At 47.0% G+C, this 23319-nt stretch overlaps 1 protein-coding gene across 3 annotated transcripts in view; it reads right to left on the bottom strand.

Moving 5' to 3' along the window:
• LOC133360146 (coiled-coil domain-containing protein 180-like) overlaps positions 1 to 16769 on the bottom strand; it is a 91698-nt gene extending 74929 nt beyond the window's left edge. For 2 of the 3 annotated variants that reach the window (XM_061578733.1, XM_061578735.1), the window contains exons 1-11: positions 16678 to 16769; positions 14996 to 15106; positions 13887 to 14095; positions 11575 to 11663; positions 9404 to 9513; positions 6727 to 6855; positions 5599 to 5709; positions 4311 to 4406; positions 2386 to 2549; positions 1363 to 1482; positions 176 to 255 (exon numbers count right to left, since the gene is read on the bottom strand). In XM_061578733.1, the coding sequence (XP_061434717.1) occupies positions 176 to 255; positions 1363 to 1482; positions 2386 to 2549; positions 4311 to 4406; positions 5599 to 5709; positions 6727 to 6855; positions 9404 to 9513; positions 11575 to 11663; positions 13887 to 14095; positions 14996 to 15055 (1168 nt within the window). In that variant the 5' untranslated portion in view covers positions 15056 to 15106; positions 16678 to 16769. The remainder of the gene's footprint in view (positions 1 to 175; positions 256 to 1362; positions 1483 to 2385; positions 2550 to 4310; positions 4407 to 5598; positions 5710 to 6726; positions 6856 to 9403; positions 9514 to 11574; positions 11664 to 13886; positions 14096 to 14995; positions 15107 to 16677) is intronic. The other variant, XM_061578734.1, reaches the window with a different exon arrangement.
• Positions 16770 to 23319: the final 6550 nt, after the last annotated feature.

Raw genomic sequence — 23319 nt, 5'->3', positions numbered from 1 at the left:
CGTGAACCGGAGCGTATTTTTATGAACTTTTCTGTTCGTGAACCGAGTTGTTCGTGAACAGAAGCGTTCGTGAACCGAGGTATCACTGTACCCCCGCTTGAGAATTGAATCTGTGACAGTCGCTCTGCGTGGATGCAAGCTGCCCCGCCCGGCTGCCCCGGCTCATCCCTCGTACCGATCTGCCGATTGAGGGCATCCAGGGATGAGCTCCACGCGCTCACCGCCTCCGCCGTGACGCTGGGCGGCTTCAGGTCTCTGTGTGAACGTCGGGTGGTGGCGGGGGAGGGCGGGGGGGGGGGGGGCGAAGGAAGAGGAGAGAGAGAGGCGGATTGTGACGGCCGGGCCATGCTGGACATCCGCGAAGAACGACCAGGTGGCTATGAAAGAGAGAACTTCAAAGCACGCCGGATTCCTCCAGTGTAAATAGGATTAGGGGTCGCTCTAAAGATGTCAAAGCAGTCAAAGTCTTCATTGGTTTCGACCTAACGGGTCTCATCAGCCGAGTAAGATGGCACCGATTAAAACAATCTGCCGTTATGAAAGATCCGTCGCCTTGTTGTGACTTTGTCGCTTGCCCGTGATGTGAAATTCATCGCTTATATCACGTCGTATATATGATGGGTCTCTACGCGAGTCTGTGAGTCTCTACGCGAGTCTATGGATCTCTGTGTAACTCGGTGGGTCTCTCTGAGAGTTTATGAGTCTCTGTAAAGTCTATCGTTCTGTGTGTGAGTTTATTGGTCTCTATGCAAGTCTGTGGGTCTCTATGCCAGTCTATGTGTCTCTGTGTGGGTCTAACGTGTCTATTTGTTGAGTATATGTCTATCTTTGTAAGTCTATAAGTCACTGTGTGGGTATAAGGGTCTATGTTTGAGTCTATCTGTTTCTGTCTATATATAATGTGCAACCGTCACTCACAACACCAAAGATCCCCCATATAGCCTTAACAGACTGTTGGGACAAGTGCTGTTAGCGAGCGCCTATGAAGGCCGGAACAGCACACGAGGGGGTGGGTTGCCGGGACCACGCCCGGCCGCCTTTGTCTCCCTAGTGGCGATGTTAACACACCATACCAGGTACTCATTTGAGGCTGAGTCGACCGAGGGAAGGGCCCATGACCGGTTCAGATAATCGTCACTGATGGTGTCGGTGGCTGTGAGCGGGAATCGAACTCGGGTCTTCGGGTTCGTGGCGTGGGAGCGCGCTAACCGCTGCACCGCCGCTCCCCACCCACGACGCCGACCGCTCATGCGACACGCGCGCTTTTTGCCCGAGGCAACAACCGGAGTCGTGAACGCAGCCCGTTGCTTTTCCAATCGCCGCGAAGAACTTTGAGCGCGTGCGGCAAAAACCGCGACCCACTCTAGCGAGTTGATCAGCCGGATCCGTCGCTCGTTCAGCTCCCTCTGTCCATCCGCCGTCGCCTGGACCAGAGCGTCCGCCCCAGGTGGACTACGCAGCTGGTGGCGCTCCATGAACTCGCTGAGCAGAAAAAGGGGGCAGAGGGGGTGAGGGGGGGGGGGTGACATTGCATCGAGCGTCGGGTCGTAAGCGTGCTGATTCACCGCAGATTTTTTTTTCACATCTTTCTCGCTTTTTGATGTCTCTGGTAGGGAGAGCTGCATCACAGAGCGGTCCCGCAGAAGTGGGCCTCACGGAGCAACCGCTGAAACCCTCTTCTTGGTTCTTTCGGTAAAGTCACGTAGAAGGGAAGTAATAAAATAATAAAAATAAAACATAAAATAATTCTCACGACGTTCCGGCCACAACGCAAGCAGCCGTCCTCAGGTGAAGAACAGGTCTGTCGGTAAAGTCACGTAGAAGGGAAGTAATAATATAATAAAAATAAAACATAAAATAATTCTCACGACGTTTCGGCCACAACGCAAGCAGCCGTCCTCAGGTGAAGACCAGGTCTTAGAGTCGCGGCATCTCTTCAGAAAGGTGAGAGACTCGATTAGCTGAGCCTTCTTATCACGGAGCTTGTTGAAGGCTCTTAAAGTTTAACAAGCTCCGTGATAAGAAGGCTCAGCTAATCGAGTCTCTCACCTTTCTGAAGAGATGCCGCGACTCTAAGACCTGTTCTTCACCTGAGGATGGCTGCTTGCGTTGTGGCCGAAACGTCGTGAGAATTAATTTATTATGTTTTATTTTTATTATTTTTTTTATTTCCATTCTACGTGACTTTACCGAAAGAACCAAGAAGATGAACGCGATCTAAACCCAAAAACCTTTATTATGAATACCTATACCAAGTTTGCATTCGATACGACATTGGGAAGTGTGTCAATACCGAGTCACAAGATTTCTTTTTCGAGGATACAACAACACACGAAGTGAGTTAAAAAATAAGAGCGCGTAAAAAAAAAAACGACGACCACCGACCGGAACTCCTTCGTCACGGCCGCCCGTCTCAGTCCTCTCCACATCCGCAGGGCCTCCTCCCAGCGCTGCCTGAGCGAAGCCTCCAGCTGCAGCCCCGATTCGGAGAGGTGCAGCGAGAGACGCGACAGCGCACGTCGGTTCGCGAGCAGCGACTGATTCAGCATCTGGGGCGCACGAGGAGGGGGTGGTGGTGGCGGAGGTGGTGGTGGTGGTCGGGGAAATACACGTTAACTCATTCATTTACACCACTCACTCATTCTTAAAAAATAAAATTAAATTCATCTCCTTGGTTCTTTCGGTAAAGTCGGTAAAGTCACGTAGAAGGGAAGTAATAAAATAATAAAAATAAAACATAATAAAATAATTCTCACGACGTTTCGGCCACAACGCAAGCAGCCGTCCTCAGGTGAAGACCAGACCTGGTCGTTGTCTGGTCTTCACCTGAGGACGGCTGCTTGCGTTGTGGCTTGCGTTGTGGCTGGAAAAGAAACGTCGTGAGAATTATTATAGTATGTTTTATTTTTATTATATTATTACTTCCCTTCTACGTGACTTTACCGAAAGAACCAAGAAGATGAATCCCTGCAGTCACGAAAGCTTTAAATCGAAAAAAAAAATACGTGTTTTTATCATAGGCAGCTGTTGCAAAACTCCTATCGCTTGGGTGGGTGACGAGGAGGAGATGGCAACCTGGCTCTGCCGGGAAAAGGCGGCACAACAAAGTGAGGTTTCGATTTAAAGCTTTCGTGACTGCTTGGATTCATCTTCTTGGTTCTTTCGGTAAAGTCACGTAGAAGGGAAGTAATAAAATAATAAAAATATTATTGTATATAAAATATATTATTATAACCATAGTATTAAATATATTACTATATACATAATATATTATAATATTGTATTATTTTATTTTATTATGTTTTATTTTTCTTATTTTATTATTTCCCTTTTACGTGACTTTACCGAAAAAACCAAGAAGAAAGAAAAAAAGTGAGGGTTAATCTCCATCTGTTTCCATCTGTACGGGGATACGGCGTTTCCCCGTCACGCAAGGCACGGGGTTTATCCCGGTGCTCCGGTGTCCTCCCTACGTGAATACTAAACATGATTCACCATTAATTGGCTGAATATTTTGTTAAAATAAAAATTCCAGTCGAGCAAGCAGGACCCTCCTGATAAATATGACAATATTACCGTGACAACCATTCTAACTTTCCCGGAGTTTATTCTGACTTCCTGAAGATGCGCCGGATCAGTGTCAAATGAAGCGTCATATCTAATTGCTAAATTTGGTGGTGACAAATGTTCTGGTTGGCACGTTTAGCGCTTGGGACAAGTGACAATTTCATGTTCGTATTTGACAATTATGTTATAATTATACAGTAGAACCCATGTTAACGATGTATAGTAGAGTGGTGTAAAGTGTAGTATATAGTAGTGTAGTGTATAGTAATGTAACGTGTATGGTAGTGTAGTGTATAATGTAAAGGAGTTCAACATACATCCATGAAAAAAATCTGACGATGACAATGATGAAGCCGGTGACGATGGCAATGACGATGCAAATGGAGATGGCGTCACTCATAGAGCCCCATGTGTAGTGTATAGTGTAGTGTATAGTGTATGGTAGTGTAGTGTATAATGTAAAGGAGTTCAACATACATCCATGAAAAAAATCTAACGATGACAATGATGAAGCCGGTGACGATGGCAATGACGATGCAAATGGAGATGGCGTCATTCATAGAGCCCAATGTGTAGTGTGTAGTGTAGTGTATAGTGTATGGTAGTGTAGTGTATAATGTAAAGGAGTTCAACATACATCCATGAAAAAAATCTAACGATGACAATGATGAAGCCGGTGACGATGGCAATGACGATGCAAATGGAGGTGGCGTCACTTGGTAGCGCGGTGCACGCATCGTCACCATTGCCTCCCCGTCCATCAAGCGCTGGACTTCTTCAGGCCGGACGAAGGCAATTCTCTCCATCAGCTGAGCGTACGTCCTCAGCGCCCGGCCGATCTGAGTGTGCGAGAGCGCGCCGCGTGTGTCAACGGCAACCCGGAGCCGGAGTGCAGCCGTCGCTGTATATAAATCTATGACAGGCAAGGTTATCGGTAAAGGCTCTTCTTCAGAGCAGAGGCCTGAGAATTTGAGTGGTGGTTGAGGACTGCGCATCGTACGTGCGGTGAACGTCTTTCGAGCACCGTCGTACACAGCCGACCGCGCGCTAATCGGAGGTGCGCGGTGGGGGGGGTTTCAAGTTTCAAGTTCATTGATTAGGTATAGCCCTGTGAGCCATTCGGCTCTTGAATCGGGTGCAACCGCAACAAACAAAAAAAACAAAGACATGAACAAGAAAACATCTTAAAGTGAATATGTGCAAACAGAAAATCCAAAAAAAGACAGCAAAATATTGCAGAAAAAGCACCGCACACCAACACTGTGTGCAAAAATCCCAGTGGGATGCAAGTCGAACAACAACAACAACCACAAGACAACTTAGATTAAGGCCATCAGTCTAACTCTGCACTACAACAAACAAACATGGCCAAACCAATACACTTTTCGAAATCACCAAAATAAAGCCATGAAAGTCAAACAACAACAACAAGACAACTTAGATTAAGGCCATCAGTCTAACTCTGTACTACAACAAACAAACATGGCCAAACCAATACACTTTTCGAAATCACCAAAATAAAGCCATGAAAGTCAAACAACAACAACAACCACAAGACAACTTAGATTAAGGCCATCAGTCTAACTCTGTACTACAACAAACAAACATGGCCAAACCAATACACTTTTCGAAATCACCAAAATAAAGCCATGAAAGTCAAACAACAACAACAAGACAACTTAGATTAAGGCCATCAGTCTAACTCTGTACTACAACAAACAAACATGGCCAAACCAATACACTTTTCGAAATCACCAAAATAAAGCCATGAAAGTCAAACAACAACAACAACCACAAGACAACTTAGATTAAGGCCATCAGTCTAACTCTGTACTACAACAAACAAACATGGCCAAACCAATACACCTTTCGAAATCACCAAAATAAAGCCATGAAAGTCAAACAACAACAACAACCACAAGACAACTTAGATTAAGGCCATCAGTCATAACTCTGTACTACGAGTAAGTAAGGGGGGTAAGGACAACACTTAAAAGCAGCGGTCCCAATCGTGACCAACACAAGCCTCACCTTGTCCGCCCTCTCGTCCTCCAGCCTCCCATAGGCAACGTCCAAGTCGCGAATCCGGGCCTCTCGCGATTCCGAACGCTTCTCTACGTCCGACCATGCCGCCTCCAGCTCCTTCAACGGAAAAGGTTGGGGGGCGACAGATCCCGAGAAGCAAGTCTGAGAGTGACCTCCCCCTACTCCACAGACGAAGTGGCGACACGATTTGCCGGCTCACAGCATCGTCGTCGTCGTCAACAATCCACGGGTGCACACAGCCCGCAGTTGGTGTGGTCCACTGCACATTTTGTCACTTGTTGTTTCCACTTTCCTCTCTCCTGTGATGACAATGTGTTCACGCGGCAACGTTGTTCTGATGCGCCAATCTCGTATGATGTCGTCGTCGTCGTCATCATCGTCAAGCCACGCTCTGCGAGATTTTCCTCTATAGGGCTGCGATGCGAAATGGCAAAGTTGATCCGTACCGACAACGACAACGTTCATGCCATTCCGTGTCGGCTGCAGTAAAATGTCAAGAACCACCGCGCTGAGTGAGATGTCTAGCAGAGGTCGCAATCGGGTACCCGATACCCGTACCCTACCCGATACCCGGCTACCCGTACCCCACCGGGTACGGGTACGGGTAGGCCGTGAGTCACTGGTGAGTAACCGTTTGTCACTCATTTCCCAACGTCTTGTCTCTTCTCACAATTCAAGTTCCTAGAATCAACCCACCCGCGCCTGCAACATGGCTTCATCCCAGAGGTCGCAATCGGGTACCCGATACCCGTACCCTACCCGATACCCGGCCGGGCACGGGTAGCCGGGTATCGGGTAGGGTACGGGTACCCGTTTGCGACCCTGGTGCGGCCGGGTACGGGTACGGGTAAGGAATCAAAACCCGTTTGCGACCTCTGATGTCTAGAGGGCTCCCCTCCAAAGGGTATCGTGACGCTACTATCCCAAGCTGGCGAGACGTCTTGGCAGAGGTGGGAGCATGCACGCTTTACCCCCCCGCTGCCCCATCCCCCCTCTGCCCCTCGTGTGCCATGCCGGCTTTCATAGGTGTTGAGATGTTTCTCGTTAACAGCACTTGCCCCAACAGTCTGTTGAGGCTATACGGGGAGGGGGGGGGGATATTTATCTTTGCACCTGAAATGACACCGATGCAAGCTTCCCTTCGCCCTCCACGCTGCACATCAGCTCTTCCATGCCGGCGTCGCTCGCGGACAAATCACCATGAAGCCTCTCCCCAGCCTCCTCGTAGCGACGCTCCAGATCCTGCAAGCGTGCGCATTGAAATCCCATGAGTCGGTTTATATCGATCGGGTTAGGGCCCAATGGGTTCAGGAGGGAAGAGAGGTTTTTTTTACGGGGGCTGCACAGAACTCCAATCCAGATGGTATAACCGCAGCAATAGGAATGGCGCAGCAGATGAGGTTGTATCAGTAACGCAAAAGAGACCGAAAAATGTGAATGAGAGGTGGTACTCGGTGCTATGAAAACAAGCGCGCGAACACCGACTCTTGAATCGATTATCGTTTTTCACGCAGATTAACTTTGCGTGAATAATAAACGTTTTTGGGTTAGATCGCGTTATTTATAAATGTGTCGTAACCCTCCACCACCCGACACGGCCAATCAGTAAAAAAGTGTCACGTTGATAAAAGACAAATATGAGAATAGGTTTTCCCCTTTATTCTGGCAACAAAACTTTAGCGAAAGAACCAAGAAGATTAATCCCTGCAGTCACGAAAGCTTTAAATCGAAACAAAACAGTTGTGTTAAGATGTTAAAACACCAAACTGAAACCTTTTACAAGGAATCATGTCTGCATTAACCACACATACTTGAGGTCAGAATGCAAACAAAAAAACAAAAAAATGTATCGTGGTTAATGCAGACATGATTCCTTGTAAAAGGTTTCAGTTTAGTGTTTTAACATTTTAACATCTTCTTGGTTCTTTCGGTAAAGTCACGTAGAATGGAAATACTAAAATTAACACATAATAAAATAATTCTCACGACGTTTCGGCCACAACGCAAGCAGCCGTCCTCAGGTGAAGAACAGGTCTGTCGGAAAGAAAGCATCTGAATGACATTTTCTTCACCTGAGGATGGCTGCTTGCGTTGTGGCCGAAACGTCGTGAGAATTATTTAATGTTTTATTTTTATTATTTTATTATTTCCATTCTACGTGACTTTACCGAAAGAACCAAGAAGATGAATCCCTGCAGTCACGAAAAGCTTTAAATCGAAATCGTAACATCTGTTTTGTTGCCAGATAAAAAGGCGAAAACCTATTATCATATTTTGGTACTGACAAAGGAGGTCACATGAAAAAGACAAATAGTTCACTACTTTAGCCCACCGGTGTGTTCAAGAGTGAATCCACAACATTTAAAATTTTTGAGTACGACGTTTCGCTGGTAATTACATCCAGCATCTTCCTGGTTCTTTCGGTAAAGTCACGTAGAAGGGAAATAATAAAATAATACAAATAAAACATAATAAAATAATTCTCACGACGTTTTATTTTTATTATTTTATTATTTCCTTTCTACGTGACTTTACCGAAAGAACCAAGAAGATGAATCCCTGCAATCACGAAAGCTTTAAATCGAAATTTACATCCAGCATCATCGGGCAATTTGCCCGTGACACTTTTTTGCTGATTGGCCGTGTCGGGTGGTGGAGGGTTACGACACATTTATAAATAACGCGATCTGACCCAAAAAGTTTATTATGAATAATATTGGTCGCGAAAGTCTCACACGTGTTAAACTAACATTGTATGTTCTTCTTGGTTCTTTCGGTAAAGTCACGTAGAAGGGAAATAATAAAATAATAAAAATAAAACATTATTTTATTATTTCCCTTCTACGTGACTTTACCGAGAGAACCAAGAAGATGAATCCCTGCAGTCACGAAAGCTTAAAATCGAAATTTAACTTTGCATGTTTAACACGAAGGCTTTCGCGACCAATATCATCCATAATACATTTTTTGGGGTTGTTGGCATGCCAACGAGTCGGCGTGTTCTGTTCACGTGACAAACCTTAATTGGCTGTGTCGGGAGGTGGCAGGTTTAAAGACACATTTATATATTTACGCGATATCACCCAAAAAAAAAATCTATTATAGATGTTCTGTTTACGTGACAATCCTTACTAATTGGCTGTGTTGGCTGTGTCGGGTGATGGCAGGTTTAACGACACATATATTTATGCGATATAACCCAAAAAACTTGCATTATGGATAACTGTTTACGTACGTACGCATGTTGACCTTCTTTCGCAGCACCGTACGTAGCCCACCGTGCAAATTGGAGGTGCGGAGGGGAAGGACAAAAAACTAAACACAGGAAAATAAGAATCGGTTTTACCCTCGTTTTGTTTGCATGTTCACCACAAGTACTTGTGGTTAATGCAGACACGATTCCTTGCAAAGGGTTTCTATTTGGTGTTCGAACATCTTAACACCTGTTTTATTGGTTCTTTCGGTAAAGTCACATAGAAGGGAAATAATAAAATAATAAAAAATCTAAAACAAAATAAATTCACACGAAGTTTCGACTGCAACAAAAGCAATCATCATCAGATGATGGCTTAGCCAAAAGCCGCCGCTGGGAGGGTGACCGGAGTTCGCGCGACGGGTGATGTTCCTTGACGAGGTCGGCGAAGCGTCGTGGTTCATACGTGGCAAGTTTTCAACCTCCATGATTTCAAAGTGCACATCTCTGGTGGCTTCCGAACAAACGAAGTCACGTGCCACATCTAGCCAGCCCGCGGGCTCTAAAGGCATTTCCCCATGCTCCGTTATCGCTCACCGAGTTGATCTGCCCGAGCGCGACGGAGAAGTCGCGCAGGGTGGCCTCGTGCTTCAACCGACGTCGCTCGGTCACCCTCTGGACCACGTCTGACCCCACCTTCTGCGCCACTGCAGTGAGAGAGAAAAACGACGACACGTTCGCAAGTCGCACGCGACGTACACGTACACCCCGTCCACGTTTTCAGGTTCGGCGCGCCGCCGTCTGCTAAACTCTCGCGTGCCATTCCGGGTCGTTCGCGCCTGTACCGTCCTCCGGACACGATGTCCCGACGTTTCGCTCCGTAGCGCTAAGAGCTTCAACTCCCGAATGGTTCAGTTACTGGGCACGTGGAGAGGGATGTCAGCCGTCATCAGTATATCTACATCGGTTTCACCCTCATGTGAATCACGTGACTTCTGTGTGGTCACCCCAGAGGTCGCAAACGGGTTTTGATTCCTTACCTGTACCCGTACCCGGCCGCACCAGGGTCGCAAACGGGTACCCGTACCCGTACCCTACCCGATACCCGGCTACCCGTACCCGGCCGGGTATCGGGTAGGGTAATATGCAGGCGCGGGTGGGTTGATTCTAGGAACTTGAATTGTGAGAAGAGACAAGACGTTGGGAAATGAGTGACAAACGGTGACTCACCAGTGACTCACGGCCTTCTCACCCATTGGTTGAGGTGAGTCACGTGCGGCTACCCGTACCCGTACCCGGCCGCACCAAGGTCGCAAACGGGTACCCGTACCCGGCTGGGTACGGGTAGCCGGATATCGGGTAGGGTACGGGTATCGGGTACCCGGTTGCGACCTCTGGGTCACCCCCACTCTGAACCCTTCCCATCTCCCTGCTGCACCCTCTTGAAATAAACTGAACTGTGCAGCAGCAGTTGTCTAGGCTCTCACACAGCCTCCTCCCTCTCCTCATCTCTCCTGCACCCTCGGTTCCCGTTTCTCCGTTCCTTCTCCGTCCTTATCTTCTCATCTCCCATTCCTTCTCTTTCGCATCCATTACATCCTTCACTCCACTCCCCTTCCAGAGAACTACCTCGCCTGGTATGCAGGAGGTCGTGGGTTCGATTACGACCCTGACGCCTGCTGCTGCTGTATATTTGGAGTTTGCGTGTCTCTCTCTCATCATCATCACGGTGGCTAGGAGATGTTAACTACCTCGCCTGGTACGCAGGAGGTCGTGGGTTCCATCCCAACCCTGACGCCTGCTGCTGTATATTTGGAGTTTGCGTGTCTCTCATCATCATCACGGTGGCTAGGAGATGTTGACTATCTCGCCTGGTGTACAGGAGGTCGTGGGTTCGATTCCGACCCTGACGCCTGCTGCTGCTGTATATTTGGAGGTTGCGTGTTTCTCTACCCGTGGCCGTGTGGATATTTCTCCGTTTTTTTCCCTCCACATTTAGAATCAGCGTGCGTTTTAGAGTATTTGGCTGTTATACATTTCCACGTGATAAGCCACTTCGTTGAGCTATCGTTTGTGATAGCCAGGTCACTTCTGAAAACAAGATATGTAGCTAAGTGGGCCTTACACCTGGTTAAATATAAAATTTTAGTTTAGTTTCTTGTGGTGGTGTACAAAGGTTGCTAATTGCTGAACAACGCATGGTATCACCGGGAAAAAAATTACACGCCGGAGAGCTAATCTACAATGTATATAGTCCAAGTGCAAAGCACATTTCCAGACACAGTCAATAATAAAACAAGTTAGGAAAAACATCATGCACGCACGTGGGTTATGACGTAAACATTTACATAGCAGCAGATTGATCAATGTAATGAGCAAGTACAGGGAATACAAGAGCGGGAAAACCTTAATTTGGAAGTGATACCTATGTAATGCGGGCGTAAACGGCCCTCCGGAGGTGACGTCAGGAGGGGAGGAGTTAGGTCACGTGGGGGGGTGAGGGGTTAGGCTATAGAAGGAGGGGAACCGGAAGAGGACGGGAGTGACGGGGAACCAGGAACAGAGAGAGGCCACGAAGGGCGAAGCGGAGGGTGGCGAGATCGCCACGAACACGGGGGAGCGAGGATCGGCACCGTTGGCCAGCGGTGACCGACCCGAAGCAGCGAGGAGGCTGCAGTCAGCAGCGGGGCTGCACAGAGAGTCAGCAGCGGGTCTGCATACGGTAGCAGCCAGAGGGTCTGCACATATAATGAACAGGAACAACGTACCCACGTCATCGGCAAGGTTTCTGACTTCCCTCGCAGCAATTTCATCTTCAGTCTCGGCCCCTATCACGTGCGGCAGCAATTCGGCATTCCTGATGGAAAAAGACGCAGGCACACCGTTTTACATGTGTAGTGACACAGCGCCGACTGCTGTCCAGTGGCGGCAACTGCGGTGGACAGTTCACGCACACGCCATCGAGCATATACACGGTGTGTGTGCCGGCAGGGCGGAGGAACTGGGGGAAGGGTCACGGAAGACCTCATCCAGAGGGCCCTAGAACCCGCTAGTGGTACTCTTAGGTTTTTTCGGTAAAGTCACGTAGGTAAAAATTTTTTATTAAAATTACAGAAAAAACCTAAGAGTATGAATCCTTGCAGTCACGAAAGCTTCAAATCTATAATTAATACCCGCTAGTGGGTTCGAGAAGGGAGGCGCGGCCAGGGCGGAGCCAGGCCGCGCCAGGCCGCGCCGAGTAGAATAAAAGCAGCGGAGAGCGAGAGCTCTGGGCTGCCGTTTCTGGGAGTGGACTCGTCACCGCCTTCATCGCTGCCACCTTCGCCCGATAATTCCGCGGCCGGACAGTCGTTGACTGTCTCGGTCAACGCCGTGGGTGCAACGCGGTCAGGGTTGTGTCTAGGCCGGGCTGTACGGCAACGTGGTCGGGAGAGGAGGCGATCCGGTGTGTGTGAACGGCCGGAATGGTGCAACGAATAAAAGGTGCCTCTATGCAACTACCTCGTCTACGACTGTGTGCTACACAAACGCACGACACTCCACATGCGTTGACACTCGACTGCAAACGCGAATGTCCGCGTGCCGACGATCGAATTAACCGTGCTTGCGAAAACACGTGCATCTTTACACAAGAACAACACGCGGCACAAGCTGAACACACATCAGAGAGCTACGCAACATAACGCAACGATCGTCGTTCACCACTTAGTGGTGGTGACGTCACAACAGCGCTTGTGCCAGGCTATGTGCACTTTGATGTCACGGGAAGTGCCGAAGGCACGCTGGCAGGTCACACAACAGACCCAGGTGCCATGGGTTGACTGAAAATGACTAGCATATGCACCAACTGTGCCCCCCGACTGTGCCAACTCTCTGTGCTTTAGCCACTCGGCCCTCCGTTGTTGCTGGAGAGTGACCGCCTCCAACTGCCCAGTAGCAGCATCCTTCAGGAGCCTCTTCCACAGAGGCCGATCTTGACACCGCTGATACCAATCGTCGGCAAGTCCACTCAGCTCCACATCCTCCTGTACTGCATCAGGCCACCTCTGCTCGAGACCGTGCCGTGCCTGTTTAGCCCCCTCTATGCGGCCAAACACATGATGCTTGCGATGCTTGGCCATTCGGTGGCTGGGCATGCGGGCTACATGACCCAGCCAATGCAGCCTTGCCTGCCAGAGGAGCTCCCCGATGGCACTGTGTCTAGACATTACATGTAAACACACTCACAAAAGACAAAGATCCCCCGCATAGCCTTAACAGACTGTTGGGGCAAGTGCTATTAGCGAGCATTTATGAAGGCCGGCACGGCACACAAGGGGGTGGGTGGTCAACACCACGCCCGGCCGCCTTTGTCTCCCCAGTAGAAATGTTTACTACACACACCGCACCAGGTACTCATTTGAGGCCGAATCGACCTAGCGGAGGCCCAGGACCAGTTCAGATATTCGTCACCGGCATTGCCCGTGCACGGGAATCGAACCCGGGTAGCCAAGTTCAATTGCGCAGCATGGCGCTAACCGCTACACTACCGGCTCCCCACGTAAACAGACACACGTCTACACACAGAGAGACCCTTACACAAACACACACACACGTGTAAAACACACAGACAGACACACGCACGCCGTACATGTACACCAGAGGTCGCAAACGGGTTTTGATTTCTTACCCGTACCCGTACCCGGCCGCACCAGGGTCGCAAACGGGTACACGTACCCGTACCCGGCTATACACTTACCCTACCCGTACCCGGCCGGGTACGAGTAGGGTACGGGTATCGGGTACCTGATTGCGACCTCTCTGGATGAAGCCATGTTGCAGGCGCGGGTGGGTTGATTCTAGGAACTTAAATTGTGAGAAGAGACAAGACGTTGGGAAATGAGTGACAAACGGTTACTCACCAGTGACTCACAGCCTACCCGTACCCCTACCCGGCCGCACCAGGGTCGCAGACGGGTACCCGTACCCGGCCGGGTACGGGTAGCTGGGTATCGGGTAGGGTACGGGTATCGGGTACCCGGTTGCGACCTCTGATGCACACCGGTGCACACGAGCACACTCGGGAGCTACAGGGGGGCACCGTGTGAACGCCGCCGGCGGTTTATGGAGGCGATGAGGAGTGCCGAGCATCCACACTCGGACGGGCAGAGTCCCCGGGGGCCCCGCCTCATCGCTGCGGGGGGCCCAGCCCCCCAAATGGGCCCATCCCCCCAAGTGGGTGGGCAGCTGCCCCTCCCCTGGACTGCCCCAGCGTTGCCTTGCCCTGGCGAGAGAGTGCACCAGCTGCACCTGCAACGACAATGCACGCACGTCTCACTCCGCTGCTGGATGAGCGATTGCAAACTTGGTATAGCTATGTCATACTGATGACAATACTATATTTTATCATTGAAAATAAAAATAAATATATTTAAACAATTATTTTTACGGCTCTAATTGTCCACGCTCAACTAACGTTGCCTGTAAATCACCACGTGGTCCCTTACGTCACGGCAAGCCTCGGGGAGCCACGCCCAGGGGCGGGGGGTGTGGAAGGAGTTTGTTGGTGGAGCGAGCGGTCTAGAACCAGCGAGAAGGTTCGGGAATGGGGGCGTGACCTCGGACCGTATAAAAGGGGGAGATGCGCGGGAGACTCGGGGCTGTTGCAGTGGGGGTCTCCGCCTGTTCGAGTGAACGTGTCTATGATAAAGAAACCATCTCAACTCAAACGTGTCAAGTCGTCATTACACGTGTGTAGAGGAGTAAAATGGGGACGTGACGTCAGGTGTGCCGTTCAGTGCGATGACGTCACGTCTCCTCGGGTACTTAAGGGAGACCCCGTGACGTGAGCGGGGTCACTGTGGGAACGGGTAGAGTGAGCAGGGTGAAGAGGGAACCAGGGGTAGAGAGAGGGATCGAATAAGGAGTCGGGGGAGAAGCCGGTGGTAGCCGTAGAGGTGCTTCTCTCTCCGCTCGGTGGAGTCGGCAGAGTCCACGATCCGACACGAGAGAGAGAGACCGGAGCAGCCGGCAGACCCGGACTCAGAGTAGGACCCCTAGCCCCTGGGATTTGTGTACCCTTCTGTGTAATATTGTAACAGCTTTAATAAACACTCGGCGAAAGCCCTTAACTTACCTCCGTCTCCGAGTGCGTCCGTACATGTAGAAAAACAACCGGTACACGGTCGTGATGCATTTCGTGGTTAATACCTCGGCATCAAAAAGCTGTCGATACACCTTCCCGCTTGGGACCACGCGGACCTCAGCCATTCCCTTCCGCTGACCTGCTCCACGAGGATTCGTTTCGGTGTCAATGACCTGCTGGGAAGGGATATCGCACATGACCCCGTCCGTGTCCGACGACGCACTCTGTAAAAAAGTGAGTGCTGTTTGCGGCTAGCCGTTTGGTGTCTGTGTTACGCGATACACACACATGCGCGCACTTGCACAAGATTGAACATTTCTAAGTATTTTTCGATTTAAAGCTTTCGTGACTGCAGGGATTCATCTTCTTGGTTCTTTAGGTAAAGTCACGTTGAATGGAAATAATAAAATAATAAAAATAAAACATAAGAAACGTCGTGAGAATTATTTTATTATGTTTTCTTTTTATTATTTTATTATTTCCATTCTACGTGACTTTACCGAAAGAACCAAGAAGATTTCTAAGTATGTTAAATATGCATTTTATCGTTGGTTTGAATTAATAATCGTAACAACAACAAAGTTCCCCTGTATAGCCTTAAAATACTGCTGGGACAAGTGCTGTTAGCGAGTAGCACACCTATGAAGGCCGACACGGTATACGAGGGTGTAGGTGGCCAGCACCACGCCCGGCCGCCTTTGTCTCCCCAGTGGCGATGTTTACTGCACACCGCACCAGGTACTCAGTTAAGGCCGAATCGACCCAGGGGAGGCCCCGGACGGGTTCAGATAATCGTCACTGGTGTTGGCCGTGAGGGATAATCGAACTCGGGTCACCGGGTTCGTAGCGCACCGGGGGATAACTGCGACACTACCGCTCCCCATAAAACGATTACACTTTTTATATATTTAAGGCCCCACTGAACTATATAGTTATCTTCAGAAGCGACCTTGCTGTCACAAATGATAGCTCAACGAAGTGGGCTTATCGTCATCATCATCGTCGTGTGGAAGTTGAAAGCAGCAGCCGAATATCCCCTAAACGCGCGGCGATGCTGATTCTAAAATGTGGGAGGGGAAACCCAGAGGACCCTGAGAAATAAATATCCACGCGACAACGGGGAGAGAGAGAGAGACACGCAAACTCCAAATATACAGCAGCAGCAGGCGTCAGGGTCGAGATCGAACCCACGACCTCCTGTACACCAGGCGAGGTAGTCAACATCTCCTAGCCACCGTGATGATGATGATGATGAGAGAGAGACACGCAAACTCCAAATATACAGCAGCAGGCGTCAGGGTTGAGATTTTAACTTACAACCTCCTGTACACCAGGCGAGATAGTCAACATCTCCTAGCCACCGTGATGATGATGATGATGAGAGAGAGACACGCAAACTCCAAATATACAGCAGCAGGCGTCAGGGTTGAGATTTTAACTTACAACCTCCTGTACACCAGGCGAGATAGTCAACATCTCCTAGCCACCGTGATGATGATGATGATGAGAGAGAGACACGCAAACTCCAAATATACAGCAGCAGGCGTCAGGGTTGAGATTTTAACTTACAACCTCCTGTACACCAGGCGAGATAGTCAACATCTCCTAGCCACCGTGATGATGAGAGAGAGACACGCAAACTCCAAATATACAGCAGCAGGCGTCAGAGTCGGGATCGAACCCACGACCTCCTGTACACCAGGCGACGTAGTTAACATCACCCAGCCACCGTGGCACCCATACTCACATCAACACCATCACCACACAACAACCACCATCATCATCATCACCATCATCACCACCACCATCATTCTACATCCTCCTCCAAGCAATTGTTTTGAATCCGTTGCTAAGCAACGCATCGCGTATCGCTAAGGAATCGACTCACAACGATTCCCGCTGCGTGTCGATTCCGCCCACGAGTTTGTAAGAAATTTTAAACCATAAAACTTAAAACTTCGTATTATTACCGTCGTCGTACGGCTGCTGATGTCGATGTAGAGGCCACAACTTACAATGTCGCATTTAGGTGATCAAACCTGCAGCCAACCGCGTCAGCAGACATCGGAGTAGTTGTGTCATCACTGTAATGTCTCTATTAGTCTACGTGTTTCTATGGGTCTCTGAGTCTATGGTCTCTATGGGGGTCTCTGTGGGTCTCTATTAGTCTGGGTCTTTATGGGTATCTGTGAGTCTCTATTAGTCTGGATCTCTGTGGTTAATCTATGAGTCTCTGTGGGTCTCTATTAGTCTGGATCTCTATGTGTGTCTATGAGTCTCTGTGGGTGTCTAATAGTATGGATCTCTATGGGTATCTATGATTCTCTGTGGGTGTCTAATAGTATGGATCTCTATGGGTATCTATGATTCTCTGTGGGTCTCTATTAGTATGAAACTCTATGGGTATCTATGAGTCTCTATTAGTCTGGATCTCTATGGGTGTCTATGAGTCTCTGTGGGTGTCTATTAGTCTGGATCTCTATGGGTGTCTATGAGTCTCTGTGGGTCTCTATAAGTATGGATCTCTGTGGGTATCTATGAGTCTCTGTGAGTCTCTATTAGTATGGATCTCTATGGGTGTCTAGGAGTCTCTGTGGGTCTCTATTAGTCTGGGTTTCTATGGGTGTCTAGGAGTATCTGTGGGTCTCTATTAGTCTGGATCTCTATGGGTGTCTAGGAGTCTCTGTGGGTCTCTATTAGTCTGGATCTCTATGAGTCGCTGTGGGTGTCTATTAGTCTGGGTCTCTATGGGTGTCTATGAGTCTCTGTGGGTCTCTATTAGTCTGGATCTCTATGGGTGTCTATGAGTCTCTGTGTGTCTCTATTAGTATGGATCTCTGTGGGTCTCTATGAGTATCTGTGGGTCTCTATTAGTCTGGATCTCTATGGGTATCTATGAGTCTCTGTGGGTCTCTATTAGTCTGGATCTCTGTGGGTCTCTATTAGTCTGGATCTCTATGGGTGTCTATGAGTCTCTGTGGGTCTCTATTAGTCTGGATCTCTATGGGTATCTATGAGTCTATGTGGGTCTCTATTAGTCTGGATCTCTATGGGTATTTGAGTCTCTGTGGGTATCTATGAGTCTCTATGGGTGTCTATGAGTCTCTGTGGGTCTCTATGAGTCTCTATGGGTGTCTATGAGTCTCTGTGTCTCCATTAGTCTGTATCTCTATGGGTGTCTATGAGTCTCTGTGTGTCTCTATTAGTCTGGATCTCTATGGGTGTCTATGAGTCTCTGTGTGTCTCTATTAGTCTGGATCTCTATGGGTGTCTATGAGTCTCTGTGGGCCTCTATTAGTCTGGATCTCTATGGGTGTCTATGAGTCTCTGTGTGTCTCTATTAGTCTGGATCTCTATGGGTGTCTATGAGTCTCTGTGTGTCTCTATTAGTCTGGATCTCTGTGGGTGTCTATGAGTCTCTGTGGGTCTCTATTAGTCTGGATCTCTATGGGTGTCTATGAGTCTCTGTGTGTCTCTATTAGTCTGGATCTCTATGGGTGTCTATGAGTCTCTGTGGGTCTCTATTAGTCTGGATCTCTATGGGTGTCTATGAGTCTCTGTGTGTCTCTATTAGTCTGGATCTCTATGGGTGTCTATGAGTCTCTGTGTGTCTCTATTAGTCTGGATCTCTATGGGTGTCTATGAGTCTCTGTGTGTCTCTATTAGTCTGGATCTCTGTGGGTGTCAATGAGTCTCTGTGGGTCTCTATTAGTCTGGATCTCTATGGGTGTCTATGAGTCTCTGTGTGTCTCTATTAGTCTGGATCTCTATGGGTGTCTATGAGTCTCTGTGTGTCTCTATTAGTCTGGATCTCTATGGGTGTCTATGAGTCTCTGTGGGTCTCTGTGAGTCTGGATCTCTATGGGTCTCTATGAGTCTCTGTGTGTCTCTATTAGTCTGGATCTCTATGGGTGTCTATGAGTCTCTGTGTGTCTCTATTAGTCTGGATCTCTGTGGGTGTCTATGAGTCTCTGTGGGTCTCTATTAGTCTGGATCTCTATGGGTGTCTATGAGTCTCTGTGTGTCTCTATTAGTCTGGATCTCTATGGGTGTCTATGAGTCTCTGTGTGTCTCTATTAGTCTGGATCTCTATGGGTGTCTATGAGTCTCTGTGGGCCTCTATTAGTCTGGATCTCTATGGGTGTCTATGAGTCTCTGTGGGTCTCTGTGAGTCTGGATCTCTATGGGTCTCTATGAGTCTCTGTGGGTCTCTATTAGTCTGGATCTCTATGGGTGTCTATGAGTCTCTGTGTGTCTCTATTAGTCTGGATCTCTATGGGTGTCTATGAGTCTCTGTGTGTCTCTATTAGTCTGGATCTCTGTGGGTGTCTATGAGTCTCTGTGGGTCTCTATTAGTCTGGATCTCTATGGGTGTCTATGAGTCTCTGTGTGTCTCTATTAGTCTGGATCTCTATGGGTGTCTATGAGTCTCTGTGGGTCTCTATTAGTCTGGATCTCTATGGGTGTCTATGAGTCTCTGTGTGTCTCTATGAGTCTGGATCTCTATGGGTGTCTATGAGTCTCTGTGTGTCTCTATTAGTCTGGATCTCTATGGGTGTCTATGAGTCTCTGTGTGTCTCTATTAGTCTGGATCTCTGTGGGTGTCTATGAGTCTCTGTGGGTCTCTATTAGTCTGGATCTCTATGGGTGTCTATGAGTCTCTGTGTGTCTCTATTAGTCTGGATCTCTATGGGTGTCTATGAGTCTCTGTGTGTCTCTATTAGTCTGGATCTCTATGGGTGTCTATGAGTCTCTGTGTGTCTCTATTAGTCTGGATCTCTATGGGTGTCTATGAGTCTCTGTGTGTCTCTATTAGTCTGGATCTCTGTGGGTGTCTATGAGTCTCTGTGGGTCTCTATTAGTCTGGATCTCTATGGGTGTCTATGAGTCTCTGTGTGTCTCTATTAGTCTGGATCTCTATGGGTGTCTATGAGTCTCTGTGGGTCTCTATTAGTCTGGATCTCTATGGGTGTCTATGAGTCTCTGTGTGTCTCTATGAGTCTGGATCTCTATGGGTGTCTATGAGTCTCTGTGTGTCTCTATTAGTCTGGATCTCTATGGGTGTCTATGAGTCTCTGTGTGTCTCTATTAGTCTGGATCTCTGTGGGTGTCTATGAGTCTCTGTGGGTCTCTATTAGTCTGGATCTCTATGGGTGTCTATGAGTCTCTGTGTGTCTCTATTAGTCTGGATCTCTATGGGTGTCTATGAGTCTCTGTGTGTCTCTATTAGTCTGGATCTCTATGGGTGTCTATGAGTCTCTGTGTGTCTCTATTAGTCTGGATCTCTATGGGTGTCTATGAGTCTCTGTGTGTCTCTATTAGTCTGGATCTCTGTGGGTGTCTATGAGTCTCTGTGGGTCTCTATTAGTCTGGATCTCTATGGGTGTCTATGAGTCTCTGTGTGTCTCTATTAGTCTGGATCTCTATGGGTGTCTATGAGTCTCTGTGTGTCTCTATTAGTCTGGATCTCTATGGGTGTCTATGAGTCTCTGTGGGTCTCTGTGAGTCTGGATCTCTATGGGTCTCTATGAGTCTCTGTGTGTCTCTATTAGTCTGGATCTCTATGGGTGTCTATGAGTCTCTGTGTGTCTCTATTAGTCTGGATCTCTGTGGGTGTCTATGAGTCTCTGTGGGTCTCTATTAGTCTGGATCTCTATGGGTGTCTATGAGTCTCTGTGAGTCTCTATTAGTCTGGATCTCTATGGGTGTCTATGAGTCTCTGTGTGTCTCTATTAGTCTGGATCTCTATGGGTGTCTATGAGTCTCTGTGGGTCTCTATTAGTCTGGATCTATATGGGTGTCTATGAGTCTCTGTGTGTCTCTATTAGTCTGGATCTCTATGGGTGTCTATGAGTCTCTGTGTGTCTCTATTAGTCTGGATCTCTATGGGTGTCTATGAGTCTCTGTGGGTCTCTATTAGTCTGGATCTATATGGGTGTCTATGAGTCTCTGTGTGTCTCTATTAGTCTGGATCTATATGGGTGTCTATGAGTCTCTGTGAGTCTCTATTAGTCTGGATCTCTATGGGTATCTATGAGTCTCTGTGAGTCTCTATTAGTCTGGATCTATATGGGTGTCTATGAGTCTCTGTGTGTCTCTATTAGTCTGGATCTCTATGGGTGTCTATGAGTCTCTGTGGGTCTCTATTAGTCTGGATCTCTATGGGTGTCTATGAGTCTCTGTGGGTCTCTATTAGTCTGGATCTTTATGGGTGTCTATGAGTCTCTGTGGGCCTCTATTAGTCTGGATCTCTATGGGTGTCTATGAGTCTCTGTGTGTCTCTATTAGTCTGGATCTCTATGGGTGTCTATGAGTCTCTGTGTGTCTCTATTAGTCTGGATCTCTATGGGTGTCTATGAGTCTCTGTGGGTCTCTATTAGTCTGGATCTCTATGGGTGTCTATGAGTCTCTGTGTGTCTCTATTAGTCTGGATCTCTATGGGTGTCTATGAGTCTCTGTGGGTCTCTGTGAGTCTCTATTAGTCTGGATCTCTATGGGTGTCTATGAGTCTCTGTGGGTCGCCACAAGGAGCCGTCCATAAATGACGTCACGCACCTGTTGGGGGGGGGTTGAGAAATGTGACGTCACATTAAAATGCACAACTTTAAATAAATATAGACAACACGTTCTACTAAAATAAAGACTTTTAAAATGTTTTCTCCTACAACATCAGAGTGCAGCGCCACATTAAATACGCACTACAATGACAATAGTTTAAAGCGATTTGAAGCATGTTTTTTGGGGGAGGGGGGGGCAGAGATTTGTGACGTCATATTTTAGGGGGGGGGTCTGACTTTTTGTGACGCCGTGTGACGAGGGGGGGGGGTCAAAAATCGTCCAAAATCGCGTGACGTCATTTATGGACGCCCCCTTTAGCGTTTTAACATCTTAACACAACTGTTTTATTGCCGCAACAGACAAAACCTTTGTTATATATTTTTATAGTGACAAGGGAGGTCCAATTCTTGATTTGAAGCTTTCGTGACTCCAGGAATCCCCAAACTCTTTGGTTCTTCGGTAAAGTCACGTAGGTGAAAAAATAAAATAAATTACATAAAAAATAATACATTATTTTTAAATACAAATAAATACATTATTTTTTTATTTACCGAAAGAACCAAACAATAAATATCACAAAAAATAATAGATCACGACACAGCAGGAAGAAACTGCTGCTGTGGTTGTCCCACCTGATGACGATTGCTTGTGTTGCGATCGATACGTCGTGATCTATTATTTTTATGATATTTTATTTTCTTATTTTTTCTACCTACGTGACTTTACCGAAATAATCAAATTGTATCTTCTTGATTCTTTCGGTAAAGTCTCGTAGAAGGGAAATAAAAAAATAATAAAAATTAAACCTAATAAAACAAAATTCCCACGACGTTTCGGCCACAACACAAGCAGCCGTCCTCAGGTGAAGAAACCAAAAGTAAAAAAATCCTCAGGTGAAGAAACAAAAAAAAACCTCAGGTGAAGAAAAAAATAAATAAATTAAATCCTCAGGTGAAGAAACAAAAAAAAATCCTCAGGTTAAGAAACAACAAAATAAAATAAAATCCTCAGGTGAAGAAACAAAAAAAATCCTCAGGTGAAGAAACAAAAAATAAAATAAAATCCTCAGGTGAAGAAAAAAAAATCCTCAGGTGAAGAAACAAAAAAAATCCTCAGGTTAAGAAACAACAAAATAAAATAAAATCCTCAGGTGAAGAAACAAAAAAAAAATCCTCAGGTGAAGAAACAAAAAACAAACAAAAAATCCTCAGGTGAAGAAACAAAAAATAAAATAAAATCCTCAGGTGAAGAAACAAAAAATAAAATAAAATCCTCAGGTGAAGAAACAAACAATAAAATAAAATCCTCAGGTGAAGAAACAAAAAATAAAATAAAATCCTCAGGTGAAGAAACAAAAAAAAATCCTCAGGTGAAGAAACAAAAAATAAAATAAAATCCTCAGGTGAAGAAACAAAAAAAATCCTCAGGTGAAGAAACAAAAAATAAAATAAAATCCTCAGGTGAAGAAACAAACAATAAAATAAAATCCTCAGGTGAGGAAACAAAAATAAAATAAAATCCTCAGGTGAAGAAACACAAAATAAAATAAAATCCTCAGAAGAAACTAAAAATTAAATAAAATCCTCAGGTGAAGAAACAAAAAAATAAATAAAATCCTCAGGTGAAGAAACAAAAAATAAAATGAAATCCTCAGGTGAAGAAACAAAAAATAAAATGAAATCCTCAGGTGAAGAAACAAAAAATAAAATAAAATCCTCAGGTGAAGAAACAAACAATAAAATAAAATCCTCAGGTGAAGAAACAAAAAATAAAATAAAATCCTCAGGTGAAGAAACAAAAAAAAATCCTCAGGTGAAGAAACAAAAAATAA

The sequence above is a fragment of the Lethenteron reissneri genome, chromosome 67 (genome assembly GCF_015708825.2).
Source record: "Lethenteron reissneri isolate LAM-NWPU_2019-01 chromosome 67, ASM1570882v1, whole genome shotgun sequence".
Lineage (NCBI taxonomy): Eukaryota > Metazoa > Chordata > Hyperoartia > Petromyzontiformes > Petromyzontidae > Lethenteron > Lethenteron reissneri.
Note: the sequence above shows the minus strand (reverse complement) of the source record. Positions and strands in the feature narration are given on the sequence as shown.